We start from the raw sequence: 20,724 nt of genomic DNA on the forward strand, positions 1-20,724 counted from the left end.
ATATCCTCTCTTCTCCGCATATCAACCAACCTCTGCAATCCACAAACTCTCAATGTAGGTAGCATTTTTTATATCACTCACCAACTTAGTCACTCTTCTCTGAACCCTCTCCACAGCCTCCTCATCTCCAAGGAATCCAATGGAATGACCACTTCTACATTTGTCTCCTTCTACTTGATGAAAAATCTCCTCCACATTAATGCCTTGGAATACTTTGCCTGAGAATGTGGTGTCTGCAGAGAATTTGAGTGTGTTTAAGGCATGGTATATTGAGGTCTGTGTATGACAAACGGGCCTCCTTGATGAGTCATTGACTCCATTGGAGTCTTGGGATAATAATAATAATAATAATTAATATAGTAAGGAACCTATCATCATCTAATATGCTTATGTGTTGTAATTATATCCCATGCTCCCCCTTTTTCTATTCAAAAGGTTAGTTGCATTCCTTAATCTCTCCTCGTATCTCACATTCCATAGTCCACCTGACATTTACTCAGTAAACCTTCTCTGGACCATCTCCAATACATTCTCTTCCCCTTGAAAACCATATGACCAAATCTGCACACAGTAGTCCACATGTGGCCTGATCAAAGCCATATACAAGAGTGAGATCTATTTGCTTCTGTATGTCAACGTCCTCTCATCATAGTCCTAATTCACTGTGACGATCTTAAACTAATGAAAGAGGTATTGAAGTTAATGGAAACCAAAAGAGCACCCATGGAAGGTCTGATAAAGACAAAGTGTAAGAAAGGTAGGACACATATTAAGAGGATCAGCAAGGAAAATGTTTCTGCAAATAATGAGAAAATTAAAGTGAAAACCAAGAACTTCTTGAGTTGATGATGTAAAGAAATGGACGAGTAACAAGTGCTATTATGAGATTACAAATTGGGAAAACAAAGAATTTCTTGGGTTGATGATGGAAAGAAATGGATGAGTAACAAGAGTTAACAAATTGGGCAAATCAGGCTGGACAAAATCATATGTAAATAATAGCATGGAATTTTTAAGGATAGTACATAGTCATGAATGCAACATTGTATGTGGCAAAATGTGAAGTGTGTGTTTGTAGAGGGAGAGACTGAACAGGAGAAGAGAGGGTTGGTTGAGGGAGAAGAGAGAATGATTAGCAAAACAAGTGTTCTCTGCCAGGTTGGCAGCAAAATGACCCAGAGGAAGACCAAGATATAGGTGGATTGATACGGTACAAAGTGCCTTAGACAATAGAAATATAAGATCTGATAATGTTGGAGTCTTGACAAGTAACAGATGATTTGGAGGAAAATTGTAGATAGGAAGTTAGTAATGATGTAATTTTTTTCATGTAGTACTATCATATTCTGTACACCCCCCTTGAGGGTACATGGCAAGAATTTGATGATGATGATGACCTTCTCACAATTACATCTCTGAGCGACGGACTTGCTCACCATTCCATTATAGCAAATCAAGGAGACAAATCAATATGTTTTTGCTTCTGAGAATATGCCAAAGATGGTTCCACTTCACAAAATCTACTGATAAACAAAATAATGGAATGTACTCTGCATGGTATTAAAGACATGCCTCGAGATCCTTGAATAGTTCGACCATCATCAGATTGCATGGATACCTCTGTTCTTCTCCTTCTCCTGAAGAAGATAAAATAATTCACAGGCCTACTGCCCTAGAAGGGGTACAGTTTGTCTTGGATATTTTTTGTTATGAGGAAGAAATAATGGATGCTGGTTGTCCTCAATTGTTTAAAAAGAAACAAAATCCACACCTAATGAAAATAAAACTGCTCAGCACAGGAACCCAGATGATACCACCAAAAAATAAATAATGAACACATTCTGACAATGAAATTATCATGGATTCGGTGAAAACAGACATCAAGACAGTCTTGCAGATGTATAAACCAATATGCTTCTGCCTGCAGGAATCATACCTAAGTCAAAAGACAATCTGGCATTACAAAATACTACCATCATTTGTATGGATAGGACAGGGGATGGACCTGCTGATGGAAGAGTTGCCATCCCTGTGGACGACCATACTCCCTTCTGGAAAATCCAACTTAACACCAGTGCAGAATCAATTGCAATCTGACTTTCAGTGAGAAATATAACAGTATGTTGCATCTATCTTCCTCCTACTGCAGATATTTCTCAAAATGATCTTGATGATGTCATATTGCAGTTACCATCCCACTTACATTTAATGCAGGATTTAAACAGACACAACACTATGAGTTAATGCCTGAACAAACATCAGAGGAAGAGTTGTTGGGCATATGCTCAACAACTAAGATTCCAAAAGGAATCTTAGATCCAATATACATCCTCCATAACAAGAACAACCAACACCAAAGATGACTGGGACAAAATTCAGAAAATGAAGGGTAGATGTACCCACCCACCAACTCTCTATCCTTGAACACAATGTATGCACAGTTGTTGATCCAACAATGATTGTGACACACTCAGGGAGATTTTTCAAAAACATCAGCAACATGTTGTTATTCCTCCAAGTGCTTTCCCAAAAAAGCAAAGCAGAAAAACAGCAAATCAAGGTTTCTTTGAATGGCACTGAATAAAACAGTATGTTAGAACAACATACTGTTTTATTCAGTGCCAAGAAGAAATGAAAGCTGCTTTGCTTAAATGCCATCCAGCTGCTGTTGGACCAGATAATATCCATAATAATCTGTCACCATCATTCATACCTCAACTGTTGCATCTTTACAACAGGATTGATTTTGGGATTTTCTGTGAGAGCATTTTTCTGGATACCTGGCAAAAGGCAATTATTATTTCCTTCCCTAAGCCAGGGAAGAATCCAAAATCCCCATATAACTACTATACTATCCAACAATTCAAGATTCAGGAAAAAAAGGGTTAAGGTTAATTGTTATCTTTTATGGTTTCTAGAGAAAAACTTTTTTTCCAGAATATAATCTGGCTTTTTAAAATATCATTCTATTACTGATAGCCTGGAGGCATTCATTAGAGATGCCTTCCTAAAAGACAAGTATCTAGTATTGGTTTTCTTTGATATGGAAACAGGCAGGACAGCGAATATCAGAATTTCAGAACACAAGAACTACATCCGGTTTCACCAGTACAGCCATTCTGGTCTTGCAGACCATGCTCTGGATACACACCACAGAATACGGTGGAAGAAAGCCACAATAGTACACTGTAGCAAGTTTACATTTGAAAGACTATTCATGGAATCAGCCTCAGCCTTAAGAAAAATGCCAAACCTCAACAAATTTGGTTGCATGAGACTGTCCCAAATTTGGGAAGCTTACATCAGGAGACCTTCAGCTCATTGGCCAAGAATACCTACCTAGCCCTCTAGGGGGGGGGGGTCACCATCAGGACTTTTAGGAAAACCATAGCTTCCTCGCTTCATTTCTCATTTACTGTGGTTAGTTGCTGCGTGCACATGTCTCTATTGTAAGTTCCTTTGAAGATGGCAACGTGATGTTGCCAAAATATTGGAAATATATTAAAGTTTAATTTAATGTATATTCTGTTGTATGTTGTAATTTCCTTAAGTTATTTAGTAAGCACAGGTAAATTCCAAGTAGAAAAAGGAGTCATGCATGGGTTGCCCACTCACACCAAAATTTATTACTATCTATCTCGAAGAAATGTGCAACTCCATAGTCGAAGAACCAGGTCTACAAATAAATGCTATGAATATCAATTATATTCATAGCATTTATTTATTAAATCATTAAATATGCAGAAAATATTATTTTTCTTGCAGAATCTAAAGCATCATTGAGGAAAAAAAAAACAGATGTTTCAAATGAAGAGTGCAAAACTTTTGGAATGAAAATCAATGTAAGCCAAACTAAAACAATGATGATAGGAAGAGATGAGGAAAAAAGAATTTTCAATAAGCTTAGAAAATCACATACTTGAACAAGAAATCAAGTTACATATCTTGTTAGTCTCATTACTCACAACCTCAACAACACAGAAACAGTAAAATACAGATTTAACAAAAGATGGTCTAATATGAATAAATTAAACAAAATATGGAAAAATAACAGTATTTCAAAAAGCATACTAAAACTCTATAAAACCATTATTATTCCTACAGCAATGTATGGAGCTGAGACTTGGACATTCAATCAGAAAGAAATGCAGAAAATCAGAGCATTCAAAATGAAATGCTTAAGAAACCTAAATAAGACTCATTGGTCAGAACACAAATCAAATGACCAAATCAAACACCAATTAAACTATAATTTGAGGATATCATAGATTTAATTCTTAAACAGCAACTTTTAATTTAAGCCAAATTTAATTCTTATCTGGCTCCAAGTTCCTTTTGGTCTGCCAAAAGACCAAAAGGAACTTTTCAGAGAGATGACAGAAATGGCCAAGAGATAGAACCAGATGGCAAAGATTTGCACATAAGGAACTCAACCTGTCATTTGATGTTCATGGTTAAGAATTCAGAGAGACACAACACACGTGCTAAAATAATTACTTCACTTAATATTAGGAAAGTAACATTTGACATTTCGACCTCTGTATTGAGGTCATCATCAGAAAAATACATATGTATAAGAAACATGCTACTGCACTTTACAAAGGTAAAATGAATCTAAGCTGTTTATTAATCTTTTATCTAGCCTGACCTCCAGTGGGAAAAGAAAAAATAATAATAATAAAAAATGAAATAAAATAAAGTTAAAAAAAGTAAGTATAAAAATAAATTAAAAACAGAACTACATTAAACATTTCTAAAGGCTTCTCGTATTGAGATTTCCTTTTGGACTTATTTCAGTTGCTGTAAGGGTTGCATTTGGGTCATCCACATTCTTGGAATGATTAGTCAGGTTTGTTCAGGTTTGGATTTGTGTTTTAGCATATCACAGGCTTCTTTAAATTTTCTCTCAAACCAGGTTTTGGTGCATTGTAGGGACTTGGTGCCTTTCCAGTCAATTGTATGGTATTTTTGGAGTGTGTGGTCTGATAGGCCTGTTTTCCATAATGGAGATATTTAATGTATCGTATGTGTTTGTCTTTTCTGATTGGGATAGTGCATCCCGTTTCCCCTTTGTAGGATAGGTTACATGTACATTGGATTTTGTAAACCCCTGGGTGGACCAGGTGTGGAAGAGGATCTTTGGAAGAACTGAGTAAATTTCTTAATTTTGTCAGGTTTTTGATCTTAGTCTTGATGTTGTATTTAGGTAGTGTTTTTTTTTTTTTTTTTTTTTTTTTCTGAATGCCTCTAACATATGGTATGGTTATGGCATTCTTATAATTTTTTTTTAGTGGTATTTTTATGGAGAATCTTGTGAACTGTTTTTTTATTATAACCATTTTTTACAAATGTATGGTTAATGATTTTAGAGCTTGTTCATTTGAGCAAATAATTAGTGCTCTGTGTTCGAGGGTGCTTATGACTCTTAGTTTTTGTGTTGGTGATCGTAAGAATTCTTGTGTATGTACTGGCATGTGTGTATGTAGGTTTGCGGTAGACTGAGAAGGAGAGACAGCTTGAGGGAAGACGTGTGACGAGTGTGTCTAGAAAAGGAAGAGAGTTGTTGTTTTCGATTTCGATGGTGAATTGGAATTGTGTTGTTTGTGGCCATGGGGCCAAATGCTGCAAATATCATCGACATATCTGAGCCAGATTTTGGGCTTTAGGTTGGCTGAATCTAGAGCTCGCTGCTCAAAAAGTCTTCCATGTAAAAGTTAGCTATTGGGGAAAGGGGAGGAGTGGTGAGCCCATGGCTGAATCTTTCTTTTTCTAGGTAAAAATTGTTTTGCCACACGAAATACCCACAGCAGAGTAAATGGTCAAAGAAGGCCGTGATGCAGGTGGAAATATGTTCTGTAGGAGAATAATAGTATCATTGATCTGGACGTTGGTGAAAAGGGAGTTATGTCAAAGCTGATTAATAAATCTTTATCTTTGAGTGTGATATTTTTAATTTTGTTTATAAAATGTGTTTATTTTTTATGTAGGAGGGGGAATGACCTACTAACTCCTTAAGATGTCAAATTCTTCTTCTTTGGTGCATCAATCCGAAAATTGGTAAATATAGCAGCACATCACAACATCCTATCTTGTGACTTCCTTTTTATCTCTTCATAACCTCTTAGCGCCAGTTAGCATCATTATGTTATTTATATATGAAATTCTTGGTCTGCCTCGTGGCCTCTTTCTTTCTACAGTCCCCTCCATTATTTCTGTAATCAGTTCCCCATGCCTCAAATGGTGTCCAATTAAGCTTTTTCTTCTCTTATTGATGTGTTTCATTAATGACCACTCTTCATGAACTATATTCAGAACTTCTTCATTACTTTTCTTTTTGTCCAACTAATTTTCATCATCTTTCTCCAGCATCAAATTTCAAATGCCTCCAACTTTTTCATGTCTTGTTTTGTTAGAGTCCAGGCCTCACAACCATATAATGCAATGCTCCATATGTATGTTTTCACTAGCCTTTTTTTGAGCTCGATGCCAAGTCCTTTACTGGTAAAAATGTTTCTTCTCTTATAGAATGCTTTTTTGGCTAGGATTATTCTTGCATTAATATCTGATTGGTTTCTTCCATCTTCTGTGATAAGACTTCCAAGATATTTAAAAGAGGATACCTGTTGTAGTAGGTTATTATTTATTTCCAGGTTTATTTTCATTGGATTTGCTTTACTTGTAATTAATAATTTTGTTTTCTTATAATTAATTTTTAGGCTGTACTGTGTGAAGATTTCTTCCATCTTTGTTAGGGTGGCTTTCAGTTTGTTTTCATTATCAGCTAAAACTGCTATATCCTCTACAAACTGTAGCCAGTTAATATCAATTCCATTTATCTTAGTTCCGGTTTCTATTAGTTCTTTCAGTTTATTTATTGCATCTTCAATGTACAGATTAAACAATATGGGTGAAAGAGAGCACCCCTGTCTTACACCTCTACGTATTTTTGCTATTGTGGTTTTTGTTGTATTGCTGGCTGCTTCTATTAGGGCTTCTTGATGCTTGTAAAGATTAAATATGAGCCTTCTATCTCTCCAATCTACCTTTATTGTTTTTAGGAGGTGAAACATTTAATTCCAGTCAATACTATCGAAGGCTTTCTCCAAGTCAAGAAGGTATCCGGAGAGTTCATTGAAAAGGCAATTCATCGAATGAACAATTCATTGAACGACAATTCAGCGCAAATGCAATTCATCAAAAAAACAGTTCACCGAAATTTTAAAAGTTTCGAAATGTTATGAGAAAATTGATCCATTTAGAACAAAACCTGAACCGTGAATAAAGAGATTACAGTGCTACTTTCATAGGGAAAAATAATGGAATAATATGGTTCTTATAGTCTTTCTTGTCCGATAACTGTTTCATGTCTGTTCATGAAACAGTTATCACTGATTTGCCTGTTTCCGGAAAAAAAGCCCAGCCGTATCTATATTATGCCTGCTAACTTACCTTTAGCAGAACGGGACTGATAAAAATTATGCCTAAATCGGATCCAACTACCCAGGTCTTTGTAACTAAACGGCTTCGTTTTTACCGACTGAACTATGTGGGCTTCATTATTACTATTGTTGCTAGTAGTAATATGCGACTTCAATACAGCAATTATTATGGGATGAATTTTACTCAGATTCGCTATTTGAAACTTTTACAAGAAAATGTCGAACCCTTCCAGTTTTCAGTTCAGCTATATTCGGGGCGACAAAGAAATAATGTGTCCAAATTCTGTACTGTATTACAAAAACTCTCTGACTTAAATGACTTAGTAGAAGTTGTTGGTACAAAAAGCTGTCTGCATGGTTCAGTTTTTGTTCTAAATGGATTACTTTTACCATAACATTATCGAAAATTTAAAATTTTTGGTGAATTGTTTTTCGATTAATTGCATTTTCGACGAATTGTCTTTCGATGAATTGTTCATTCAATGAATTTCCTTTTCGATGAATTGTCTTTCGATGAATTCGCTTTTCGATGAATTTTCCTGTAACCGTCAAGAAAGACTATCAGAGTATTTTGATTCTTCTCCAATCTTCTTTCAATAACTGTTCTTAGAGCTAGCATTGCTTCTCTTGTCCCCTGCTGTTTCCTGAATCCAAACTGGTCATTGCCAACATATTCTTCAACCTTCTTTGTTAGTCTTTTTTGTATAATTTTGAGTAGTAATTTTGAAGCATGTGATATTAAGCTTATTGTTCGTTGATTTTCACACTTGTTTGCATTATTTACTTTAGGAATGGGTATGATAGAACATTGTGTAAAATCTTTGGGGATGATCCCTGTTTCATAAATATCCTTTATGATCTTGAAAAGGTATGACTTAGTTATGTTTTCTGAGAATTTTGTTAATTCTGAGGGGATGTTATCAGTGCCTGGTGCATTGTTGGCTGACAATTCATTCAGTGCCCATTCAAATTCATCTTTTAATATATTTGGACCAATTTCTTCCATATCAAGTCTTGTTTCATCTTCTATAGCCTTGGCATCTAGATCTTTTCACTATATAGATCTTCTAAGTACTCCTTCCATCTTTCCGAAATTTCTTCCCTATCTGTATGTTTCCCTGTTTATTTTTGATAATAGTACTTCATGTCTTGTTTTGCTGGCTTATTCCTTTTATAATGTTATGAGCTTTATCGATTCTTCCAGTCTTTGTTAGATCTTCTATTTCTTTACATTTCTCTGTAAACTATTGTTCCTTTGCTTCTTTACACTTTGTATTTATCATATTTTTTATATGTTTATAATTGTCTTTGCTTTCTTCTTTAAGGAGGTTTTGTATTTTCTGCTTTCATCTATTAGATCTAGAATGTCCTGGGTGATCCATGGTTTTTTTATTTGCTTCTTAATCCTATGCAGTCATTGGCGGCCTTGATGATTGTATCCTTCAAATGAGTCAATTTTTCCTCTATGTTTTTCTTTTCCCTCTCTCCAGTTTTAATGCATTCATCAGTTTGCTGTTTATAATTTCTATGGTTTCCTCTGTTTTCAGGTTACTTATGTTCAATTTGGGCCTTTTCCTTGGTTGTGACAACTTTTTAAATTTCAGATTACATTTCAATAAAACCAAATTGTGGTCATTATCAACATCAGCTCCCAGGTAACTTTTGCATGAATTTACTTGATTTTTAAATCTATTTCTTGTCATAATATAATCTATTTGGTACCTTCCTATATCCCCTGGCATTTTCCAAGTATACCTTCTTCTTTTTGGTTTCAATCTGATCATATTATTAATGATCAGACTGAAACCAAATGGCCATTGTGCGCTTTACTATCTTTTAGAATGTCCATCCATACTGCTATCTTACTAGGGAAAAATAGAACAAGGTGGTATCCCCTTGCCTTCCTTGTCCAGCAATAGCCTTCTAGAGAGGTTCAGTGTGCTAGCCGTTTCTCATTCCTCATGATTATCCGCCTTCCACAGTATCCTTTACCATTGTCATTATGGTGATCTTCCGCTGATCAGGATGAAAGTTGTTGCTGCCCCAACTTCCAACAGGCTGTAACTTATTTAATGGTGGTTACATCTCGCCATGTCACATCCCCGTCAGTGGCAAATGTATGGCTTTTTATAGAGGTAACCATGCCACTGTGTATCTCACCACTTCCTGTTGGTAGATGCCGTCCCATTGTTTACGACTGCTTATTCACAGGTTTCCCTGTTTATTTGCAGCTAACCTGCGGATAGGCCATTCCCCTATCCACAACCTGGGAACGCGCTTGGGACCCATGCCCCAAGGGCATGTCGGTTGATGACTGTCAAATGTTATTTTCCTAATATTAAGTAAAGTGATTATTTTAACACGTGTATTGTGTCTCCCTAAATTCTTAACTATGAATGCTGACCACCATGTAACCTTAAAAGAAAGAACTGTCATTTGATGGATGAGAAGGAAGAACTTTTCCTTATTTATATTATTAATCTTGCTTTAGCTGATTTCTCGTTTCTTCCAACACTACAATGTGTGTGTGTGTGCAATGCTTTCTTTTGTTCCTCTTAATTTCTTTCTTGCTTCTGTTATCATATACACAAGGTGTGACTATTAAATAACAAGACTGGTTGCAAAAATGTAGTTTATTATTACAATTGTACAACTTAATTGTTATCCCCTTCAACATACTCCACTGCTCTATCTATACACCATTGCATACGAATTTCCATTGTTGGAAGCAGTGCTGCAAGTCATCAAGTGCTATCTGCTTCAGTAATGCTGCCATTTTCTCCTTTACCTCATCCACTGACTGAAAATGGGTGCCCTTCAATGTGGATTTAAACTTTGGAAAAAGGTAAAAGTTGCATTGAACTAAATCTGGCAAGTAAGGTGGATTGTCCAACACTGGGATCTTCTTATCAACCAGATACTGCTTTACAGACAGTGAGCTGGAGCATTGTCCTGATGGAGAATCCAAGCATTGTTCTTCCACAGATTAGGTTTTTTCCTTCTCACTCGTTCCAGAACCTCAAGATAATAATATTGGTTAACTGTCTGACCCCTCTCTTACCCATTCAACCATTACCATGCCATTGATATAAAAAAAAAAAAAAACTATCAGCATTGCCTTCAGTTTTGACTTGCTCATTCTTGCTTTTTTCATTCTTGATGACGGAGTTTTCTAGTGCATCAGTTGTCTCTTTATTTCTGGATCGTCCTGGAAAATCTTTTACCTTTAGACTTTTATATTTTACCAAAGTTGAAATCCGCATTCAAGGGCACCCATTTTCAGTCCGTTGATGAGGTAAAGGAGAAATGGCAGCACTACTGAAGCAGATAACTCCTGATGACTTGCAGCACTACTTCCAACAGTGGAAAATTCGTAAGCAACGGTGTATAGATAGAGCAGCGGAGTATGTTGAAGGAGATAACAATTAAGTTGTACAATTGTAATAATAAACCACATATTTGCAACCAGTCTCGTTATTTAATAGCCACACCTCGTGTGTGTGTGTGTGTGTGTGTGTGGCAAATTAGAACTTAGTTCTAGGTGGCAATCTGGCCCCAAGTATTTATCAAAAGCAGCAGTCTGATGAATTTTTTTTTTTTTTTGCATCTTTTGAGTATGATGAATTCCTGCTATCTACAATGAGGTAAGTGTGTTGGTAGAGCTGTTGTCTGTGACTCCAGGCTAGTATTGCATTTCCTCTCATATTTTGGTAATACCCAATTCTTAATTATCACAGCTCTGTTTGTTTTACTGGGCCATACCACATGGAGGGGGGGAAATTGATTCAAACCTGCTGATTGGAGAGCAGGTACGCTAACCACTCGGCCAACCACGCCAGCTATGTTATGTTATGCATTACCAATCCATTGCCAGCCTGGTTGGCCGTGTAGTTAGCCTAAACGCTCTCCAACAAACAGGCCTTAGGTTCGGATTCCACTATAGGCATGGATGTTTGTAATTGTCTTACCCTTGTGAACTGCTATAATCTTTGATATGCTGAGTATGACCTTTGCTCTTTTTACATCATAAAAACCCTAAATCATCATCATCATCACCAAACTATTAGCAACCATCATTTATCATATTTATGCCAAAATTTAAATCAGAAACTGTAGCATTTTCTACAAAGCTTTGAAAAAATTAATTTCATTCATGCACTGGATAGGATCAGTTTAAGCAGTTATTTATTTTTACTCAATTTGTTATTTTAAGCAGTCATTATTTATAGAACCATCTATGGCAACACGATTACAGTTTCTGAAGAGGCTTTGGCAATTGGAATATTCAAAACTTGTTATTTGAACTGTCAGCTATATTTTATATAGGTTTTTTAGAACATAATGGACAATAAAAAATTTCTTAAGCATTGGTGAAGATTTATTATCTTGTGCAAAAGACGCATTCATCTTTTTCTACATTTACAAGATGGTCTCTTTTCCTTTCTGCTTTCTTTTCCTGACCAGGTATCTTTGTGCATAGTGTTAAAATTATCAATTTTTTTCATTCAAGTTGAAGATCTGTTTTAGTTCTGTGGATTTTTCTGTTTCATACATAATGTCTTATCAACAGTAAAGCTTCATTTATAACAGTGCAGTAAATAATAAATTGAAGTAGTGTTTATAGTACAATATAACTTAATTCAAATGTATAATTATATATTTTAAGCCTGTGAATTTTCATTATGTGAGCATCTTAAAGAACATCAGTGCTGTAATTTTGTATTGAAACTTGGAATGGTTCATTCCCCTTTTCCCACCTCCACACATACACACACATCTCCTCCTGGTTAAATTCTAAAATCTTGGAGAGAATAGATTTAATGGGAGGTTATTATGCTTGTCTGCAGTTCCATTTTTTAGTATGGTTCTAAATTGTTGACTTCTTTTGTCATTGTTTCAAATTTCAAATGAAATATTTAAATAGAGGCCTTGACAATGCATCTCTATTTAAGTAGACTTTTGCAATACAAAATACAATTATTATTCACTGCTAGCTGTGGTTAGTAGTAATAGTATGATTACCTAATTCTTATTATCCAATATTATATCAATAATAAGTGTCATTTTTCTCTTACCTGTTAGCATTGAAACAAGATAGGAAGAGATTAAAGGCTGAAAAATTTGACCTACTGACACAGATGAAACATTTATATGGTACTTTAGAGGATAAGGAGAAAGAATTACGTGATTTCATTCGCAGTTATGAACAGAAAATGAAGGAAAGCGATGACAGTTTAAAACAGGTAAGCTTGGATGTTATGAAACTCATGATAAAAGTTGGTGGCAGCCAGTTAAATTTTAAGTGGGGGTGCTGCATATACAAAATAATAATTTTTTTTCCTAATCAGTAACCAATTTATTAATAAATAAATCTACAGATTTATTTATTAATAAATTGGTTACTAATTAGGAAAAAAAAAATTATTTTTTTTTATTTTGTATAGGCAACACCCCCACTTAAAATTTCACCGGCAGCGTGTGAAACAGCTCTAGGAAATAATTTAAAGTAGTATTTAATGCCTCCAATATTTCATTTCAGTTACAGAGACATCGTCAGGGAGTACAAAATGAGACTTCTAACACACAAGCATGCACACACACACACACAAAGGCAGCATAAAACTAACTAGATGGGGCACCCTGTATGGACACCTGTTGGCAGCCTAGGATGTAAACTGGGATCAAGAAGTATTAGTGTTTCCCATATTTTCAGAAATTTTATGCAACCATATTTATTTAAATTAAGCTGATTTTTAAGAGCAGCAGCAGATTCTAAAAATGGTCTTTCTCTTCTGAATTTACTGTGATTGAGCATGATGTTTTTTTTCCAATTGATTCCAAAGCATGGTTAGCAAGGCCAGATTGACCATAGTCATGACCTCAGATGTATTTTTTATGTTCTATTCGGATGATAGTATACCAATTTGCAGATACAAGCAACTCTATATACAACCGGAAATGAGAGGAGGGAGGGAATTTATCTTTAGTGGAACGGGCAAGGACAGCTAGTTTTAAGTGATGTTCGAAAAAGATGAAAAGATTGTATTTTTTTTTTTTTTTTAATTCTGGATATTTTTTCTGATTTGCATAGGGGATGGTGATAGCATTACTGAAATCTTTCTAAAGAGAAGGTCATGGATTGCAGGAATGATTGATTATCTTTTTTTTTTTTTTTTTTTTTTTGATGATGTGGGAACTGGAATTATTAGATGAAAAAGTGTGGTGTGTGTGATTGAGTTCTGCTGAAAGAGCGGTCTCGTTGGAACAAAGATTATGAGCTCTATGGATTAGTGTTTTATTTCACCAAATTGTTGAAAGGGGGTGGGGGGGATGATGGAAAAGTTTGTGAATGTATCTGCTTGTATGAGTGGGTTTCCTATATAGTGAAAAGGACATGTTGCCATTAGGTAGGTGAGTGACCAAGATGTCTAGAAAGGCCAGACTTGATTTCTTTTATTATTATTAGTTTCCTTTTCTATAATAAATTGGATTCTAGAGTGAAGGCTATTGAAGTTACAAACAAAAGTATCTAATGAGTCTGGGCCATGAGACGAAATAGAAAAGACATTATCTACATATCTCAACCAGATAGAAGGTTTGAGAGGGGTTGATCCAAGAGCTTGTTCTTCCATAAAAAAAATTGGCAGGAGTGGGTGAGAGGGAAGACACCAAAGAGGTACCTCATAACTGTTTGTAAATTTTGTTCTTCCAAGAGAAATAACTGGAATGGATAGCAAAGGAAAAGAGGTCAGTGATATTAAGGGAAACAACTTTTTTTATAAGCAGTAAGGTGTCATTTAAGGGAATGTTAGTAAACAGTGAGGTGATGACAAAATTCATTAAGATATCACTATCATTCACAATTATATTTTAAAATGGGAAGATAGATAGATAGATAATAAATAGATTGTTAGATTACCACATGATAAGTTGATAGTCAAACTAGAGCAGATGGGGTTGGATATTAGATTAATGCATTAGATTGGAGACTGGCTATCTGATAGATATCAGCAAGTTGTGTATGGGGTAGCAATATCCCGGAATATGAAAGTCATTAGTGTTGTGATTTGTGGGTCTATTTTAGGGCCATTGCTGTTTAACCTGTATGTTAATGATATTGGCGAAGCTTCGGATGTGGATGTTCAGTTGTTTGCTGATGATGCAAATTTGGGACGAACTATGAAGAGTAGAGAAAATGTTGTGGTCTTACAAAGAAGACTTGAATAAATTGAGAGAATGGGCACAGAAATGGGTGCGAGTTCAATGTTGCAAAATGTAAGGTTTTAAAATTTGGGAAACAAAGATGGGATGTAGAATTCATGCTTGGGGGGGGGGGGGGGGGATATATTGTTGGAGGTGGAGGAAATACGAGGTCTTAGGGTGATAGTGGATAAGGATCTGAAATTTAGGGGAAACTGCCAAAATTGTGAGGACAACACAAAGGCTTCTGGGAATGATGTGGAAGAAGTAAGGAGATCCTTGTTCCATTGTATAAGGTGTTGATTAGGCCACACTTGGACTTCTGTGCATAGATTTGGTCACCTGGTTTTGAAAAAGAAGAGGAGATGTTGGAATGGGTCGAGAGGTGACCTACTTCTGATCTCTGGAATGTTGAATATGAGGAAAGGTTGAGAAGATGCAATTTACAGAATCTAGTGGATAGAAGGAAGAGGGGTGATATGATAGTGACCTACAAGTTAGTAAGGGGTTGTTATAGGTGTTGGATGTTTTTCCACTTGGTTATACTATAAATTAAAAATACCAAGAAATTATATACCTGGTTTAAATCTTTATCCAAGTGTAGAAAAAAAAATTTCCACCTGAACTATTTTCAGGACTGGGGCAACTCATATATGGATGCTTATAACTTCAGATGACTTGCATTAGTATCCCATAATGCAAAGCACATATCCTTATAAGGATATAAGTGACCCTTCATATAATGCATAGCATTATATGAAGGGTCACTACCCAGACCAGTTTCAACCATAATTGAGGTCTCATCTGTGAGAGCCAGACCCATTGACTCTGGATTAGAGATAGTTTTTGAAAGTTTTTCCACTTGGTTATACTATAAATTAAAGATAACAGGAAATTATATAGTTGATTTAATCCTTTATCTAAGGCTAAGTACACTTTCTTCGTTACTGCTTCCTCTTCTAGTTTCTTCCTATGCAGACTAATCATATATAAACCTGATAAGCATGTTTCTGAGACAGTGGACCTTAATCATATTTTCACATGTCTCAAGGTGCTGAAACATCTTTCAATGGTACAGGTCATAACATTACTATTGGTAATGTCATACCAATAGTTACTGCTGAATTTAATAGAAGGGAAATAGTTGCAATGTTCCAAAATTTCTGGTAAAGTTTGGGGAACATCAGTCGAAGGAAAATTTGTCCATTTTTCATACCATGTTGCCTCTATTTCTAAATATTATAAATTATATTTTTCGTTTACTCTTTTGACGTTGTTTTGGAATGTATTTTTAGAATATTCTTGGGATGAAACTGAAATAATGAAAATGCTATGTTGTTAGCCAAGGAAAATCTTAATTTTAAGAATGAAATTAAAGAATCTAAGTATGAGATAGGGGTGCTTAAGGGTCAAAGCTGTATAACTGAGAGGAGACCTCCACATAGCCTTTAAAGGAATGCGGAGAACCGACCGGGGCTGCTGACCTAATGTCCAATCCTCACCTTCTCGTGTTGCACCCTGTTGGGTAACTACTTGGATACTGAACGAACGAGGATGGGCTGGCAATTTGGGATTTAGTCGAGCAAATTGTATTCTTATTGGTTAAACCAAAATGAAAAATGATGGTACAACATGACAGAATTTCATGCCGGCTGGGGCGTCACCCAGTTAAACAAGGCCCCCGTTGTTTTCGCCAGGGAACCAGGGCGAACAGCAAAAAGTCAGCTACTGGAACAAATCTGAAAACACACCCCAACTCAACATCACCAGAGTTAAAGATCGGTACTAGCAACGTAAGAAGCCTGAATGGCAAAGAAATGGAGCTAGCTGAGGAATTAGATAAGTAATAGATCGACATAATAGGGGTGACTGAAACAAAAAAGACCAAAACTGGTGAGATCTTTCTGAGCAATAAATACAAAATGTTATATTCAGGCAATGACAATCAAGGAAAAGAAGGAGTAGCCATAGTATTCAACACAAAATAAGAGGCTAATCTTCTTGAATGGCAGTCAGTCTCTAGTAGAGTAATGTGGGCAAATATGAAAATGGGGAACTGGACAATGAGACTTATTTGTGCCTATGGTCCCACAGAAGGTTCTACTAAGGTAGAAGTGGAGGTGTTTTTTGAGGCTTTAGAAAAAGCAACCGACACAATGAAAAATGAAAAGTTAGTCCTTGTTGGGGATCTAAATAGCAGAGTAGGAAATGATTGTGAGACATACAAAAATATTTTGGGAAAATTTGGAGAAAAGAGCAAAGCTAATAATAATGGCAAATATCTGTTGGATTTTTGCTCAGGACATGGACTGGTTATTACTAACACCATGTTCCAACATAAAAATGTGCACAAATTCACATGGAGAGAAGAGGCTAGGAATAAGAAAAGTCTTATTTAATATGTTATTGTTGATAGTGATGTTTTCTCCCTGGTGCAGGACACCAGAGTGTACAGAGGATTTGAAATTGGAAGTGATCACTATTTAGTCTTGAGCAGGATAAAATTGAATTTCATATTGAAAAAAGCGAATAAAAGTTGAGCAGCTCTCAGATGTGAACTGTAGACTAAAATACACAAAGATTATTGAAGAAAAAATGAAAGAGTTTGAGAACAGGAATCAAACCTTGGAGATTCATTGGCAAGCCTTGAAGAAAACCTTTATTGATTCAGACAGAGAGGCATGTGGTGAGGTTGTCTGCAAGGATAGAAAAATCATGGTGGATACAGGAAGTTAAAGAGGCAGTGAAGTAAAAGAAGAAAGCATATCAAAAGTTCCTGGCAAATAAGTCAGCTTGTGCTCTTAGAGAATAGAGAGACAAATGTAAGAATGCTAAACACTGTGTAAAACTTGCTAAACAAAAGTCATGGGAGGACTTTGGCAAGAATATAGAAAATAAATATCAAGAAGGTAGCAAAATATTCTGAAGGTTGTTGAAGAAGCTTAAGAATGGAGGAAAGAGTGCTGTAAAAGGAGTTAGAGATGATAAAGGTGACATGAAAACTGAAGAAAACGATATCCTTGAAGTATGGAGTAATTACTTGGAAAAACTGCTAAATGAATCAAGCAGTGATGACAGCAGAGTGGTAAAAAACAATGACCAAGCATGCAGTCAGGAATACATATCCATAGTTGAAGTAGAAAAAGCCATCAAAGTCTTGAAATGTGGAAAGGCAGCAGGAGTAGATGATATTCGACAAGAAATGCTGAAGTATGGTGGTATAAGAGTCTTACAGTGGCTACACTTCATAGTTCAGAAAGCCTGGACAGAGGGACGAATTCCCGATGATTAGAGTAGAGCTCTCATAGTACCCATATATAAAAAGGGAAATAAAACTGAATGTTAGAATTACAGAGGTATTTCCCTACTGAGTTTTTCTGGTAAGATTTATGCAAGTATACTTGAGAAACGTTTGAGAAGAATTGTGGAAGAAAAGCTTGGTGAAGAACAAGCTGGATTCAGGCCAAATAGAGGCTGTCAGGATCAGATCTTCACTTTACGACAAATAGATGAGAAAGCATGGGAATATAACAAAGATCTGTCTTTAGGTTTAGTCAATCTTCAAAAGGCATATGACAAGGTACCAAGAGAGAAGCTATTCAAAACGCTACAATTATATGGTGTCAATGGGGCATTATATCAAGCAACACTTAGTCTTTATTTGAGTTGTAAGTCAGCAGTTAGAATTTAAGGAAGTACAGGAAGATGGTTTAATGTTAAATCTGGTGTGAGACAGGGATGACATTATCTCCTCTGTTATTCATTATCTATATGGACCACATTATGAAGGAAAGTGGTATTAAACATGATATCAAAATTGGAGATGTTAATCTCAGCTCTTTGCTTTATGCAGACAACGTTAAACTTTTAAATAAATCCGCTACAAGTCTGCAAGATTCCCTGACTAAATTAAATAACTGTTGTAATATGGTATGAAAAAAAAGTCAGCATGAAAAAGACAAAGACGATGAAAATAGGCAGAATCATTGAAAATGTCAGCTGCATTGTGAACGGAGAACCTGTGGAACAAGTAAAACATTTCAGCTACTTAGGAACCATTTTTAGTGAAGATGGTAAAGTAAATATTGAAATAGACAACAGAATCAACAAAGCTGGTATTAATAATTAGTGGATTTTTATATATATGATATTCATAGATATTATCATAATATTAATCATACCATAGAGATGATCTCTGTTTCTAACAATTATATTTTTAATTCCGAATGCACCTATCTTGTTATATGCACAAGGGTTCACTCCAATTGGTGCAATGATCTTAACTCTTTCTTTCAGAATCCAAATAATCATTGACTCAAGACCAAAATACAAAATAAACACATTTAATAAAACAAAAACAATATATATATACAGTTCAAACAACTTTACATAACTAACTACAAATTGAATTGGATCCAAGCCCTTTGAAAAATAAACTTGCAATTAAGGCTAAACACTTTGTTTGCACAATCACAAAATGTTCATAGCCAGTTTCTTTCTCTGTCAAGGCCCTTTTATGAAGATGTATGACTCTATTCTTCCTTTTTATAGGATCCTTTCTCATCACTTATGTAGCACACATTAATTCTTCCTGACTTAATTCTGTCTCTTTTCTTCAGTAGAAATAATAGTCAGATCCGGCGTCCTTAATAGATGAAACTTCCTAATCAGAGTTTTCTCGAACATTCCTTTAGAACGTAAATAGCAAATTCTTCTTTTATTCACTAAAAGCTTATTGACAGTCTTAACTCTTCTAATTAAAAAAAACTTGCAGTTCTACTGTTCCCTTTTCAGAATCTACTATAAATCCTTCAATTAGTGTTTCCTCCAATATTCTGTTTAAAACGCATATTGCAATATTTTCTTTTATTTATCCACATACTTATTCCACATTAAAACTTAATAGTTCTACGATTCCTTTTTCGGAATATACTATTGATTTTTCTCCGACTGTCACATAATAACTTAATTTCCTCTGAATCTAAATATCTGCCCGGCCTTTGTTCTAAATTCCTTCCGAACGCTATCTTGTTTACAGCCGTTACTCAGATACAGAACGCTTTCTTGTCAGCTGTCAATCACACATCAAATTTCTCGGCGAGAATGCGAACTCCTTGAAAATGGCAAGCGAGAAACTAGGTGTAATGGCTGGCACATTGTCTCCTTTAGCGACAAGAGAATGTCTTCATGAAACACAATGCTTAATATTTCATATTACAGTAAAATTCCTGTAAGTAATACAAATATCAAATCTGGTAAGTACATCCATTTTTTAACTTCTTTACATATCATTTTTGGCAAAAAATTTCAATAACGGGCACATTGCAAGTGCCGACAATGCGTGTTATGAAACTGAAACTAATAAACATTTTGACATAACCAATTCATAAAAATATTCAGAATTTTAATTATGATTATTTTTACATCAGTTTCATCTTTCTCTGAAAATTAAAAAAAAAAAAAAATATAAATATTTAACCTATTTCTAAACAAAACTTTTAATGCTTATTCCTAGATCTTAAAAAATAACGTGATTCCTGCTGATCATTATTTACACTCTTGGAATCACGGGTTTCAGAATCATCTGATGCTAGAGATAATTTGGAATTTTCTTCTTTCAATTTACTATACTTACAAATCTCATTTCTATATTTCTCAAATATTTCATTCAAACTATTTGAATCATGCCCTAAATCTACAGAATCATCACTATCAGAATCAAATTCTACAGGTGTCTGAGATTCTACAAATTGAGATTCTTTATCCTTACTAACTAAATTAGAGGTATTTTCACATTCTTCTGGCTTATTTAACTCCAAATTAACTAACCTATGATATTCTGCTACTATTCATCAATGTTAGAGTCAATTTGTTTATTTTCACTTTTACATTGTACATTATCTGAATTATGTACCCTGGGATTTCTAAAATTTCCTGCATTAGGTTTTGTTTTACCAAAATTTAATTTTCTCCTTTGTTGCATATTTGAATTATGAGTTTTAAAACTATTTCCTTTCCTACTATCTGATTGTGAATGAGATGCACAATTAGTACTAGGAAAACAATGCTCATCTTTCAATAATTT

At 35.1% G+C, this 20,724-nt stretch overlaps 1 protein-coding gene across 6 annotated transcripts in view; it reads left to right on the forward strand.

Moving 5' to 3' along the window:
• The window catches only part of LOC150096464 (kazrin-like), a 686,592-nt gene that overhangs the window by 107,369 nt on the left and 558,499 nt on the right, over positions 1 to 20,724 (forward strand). For all 6 annotated transcript variants that reach the window (XM_090408269.1, XM_090408271.1, XM_090408270.1 and 3 more), the window contains one exon: positions 12,522 to 12,682. In XM_090408269.1, the coding sequence (XP_090264395.1) occupies positions 12,522 to 12,682 (161 nt within the window). The remainder of the gene's footprint in view (positions 1 to 12,521; positions 12,683 to 20,724) is intronic.

The sequence above is a fragment of the Typopeltis vanoorti genome, chromosome 18 (genome assembly GCF_054136105.1).
Source record: "Typopeltis vanoorti isolate ZY-2024b chromosome 18, IOZ_Tvanoo_1.0, whole genome shotgun sequence".
Taxonomy (NCBI): domain Eukaryota; kingdom Metazoa; phylum Arthropoda; class Arachnida; order Uropygi; family Thelyphonidae; genus Typopeltis; species Typopeltis vanoorti.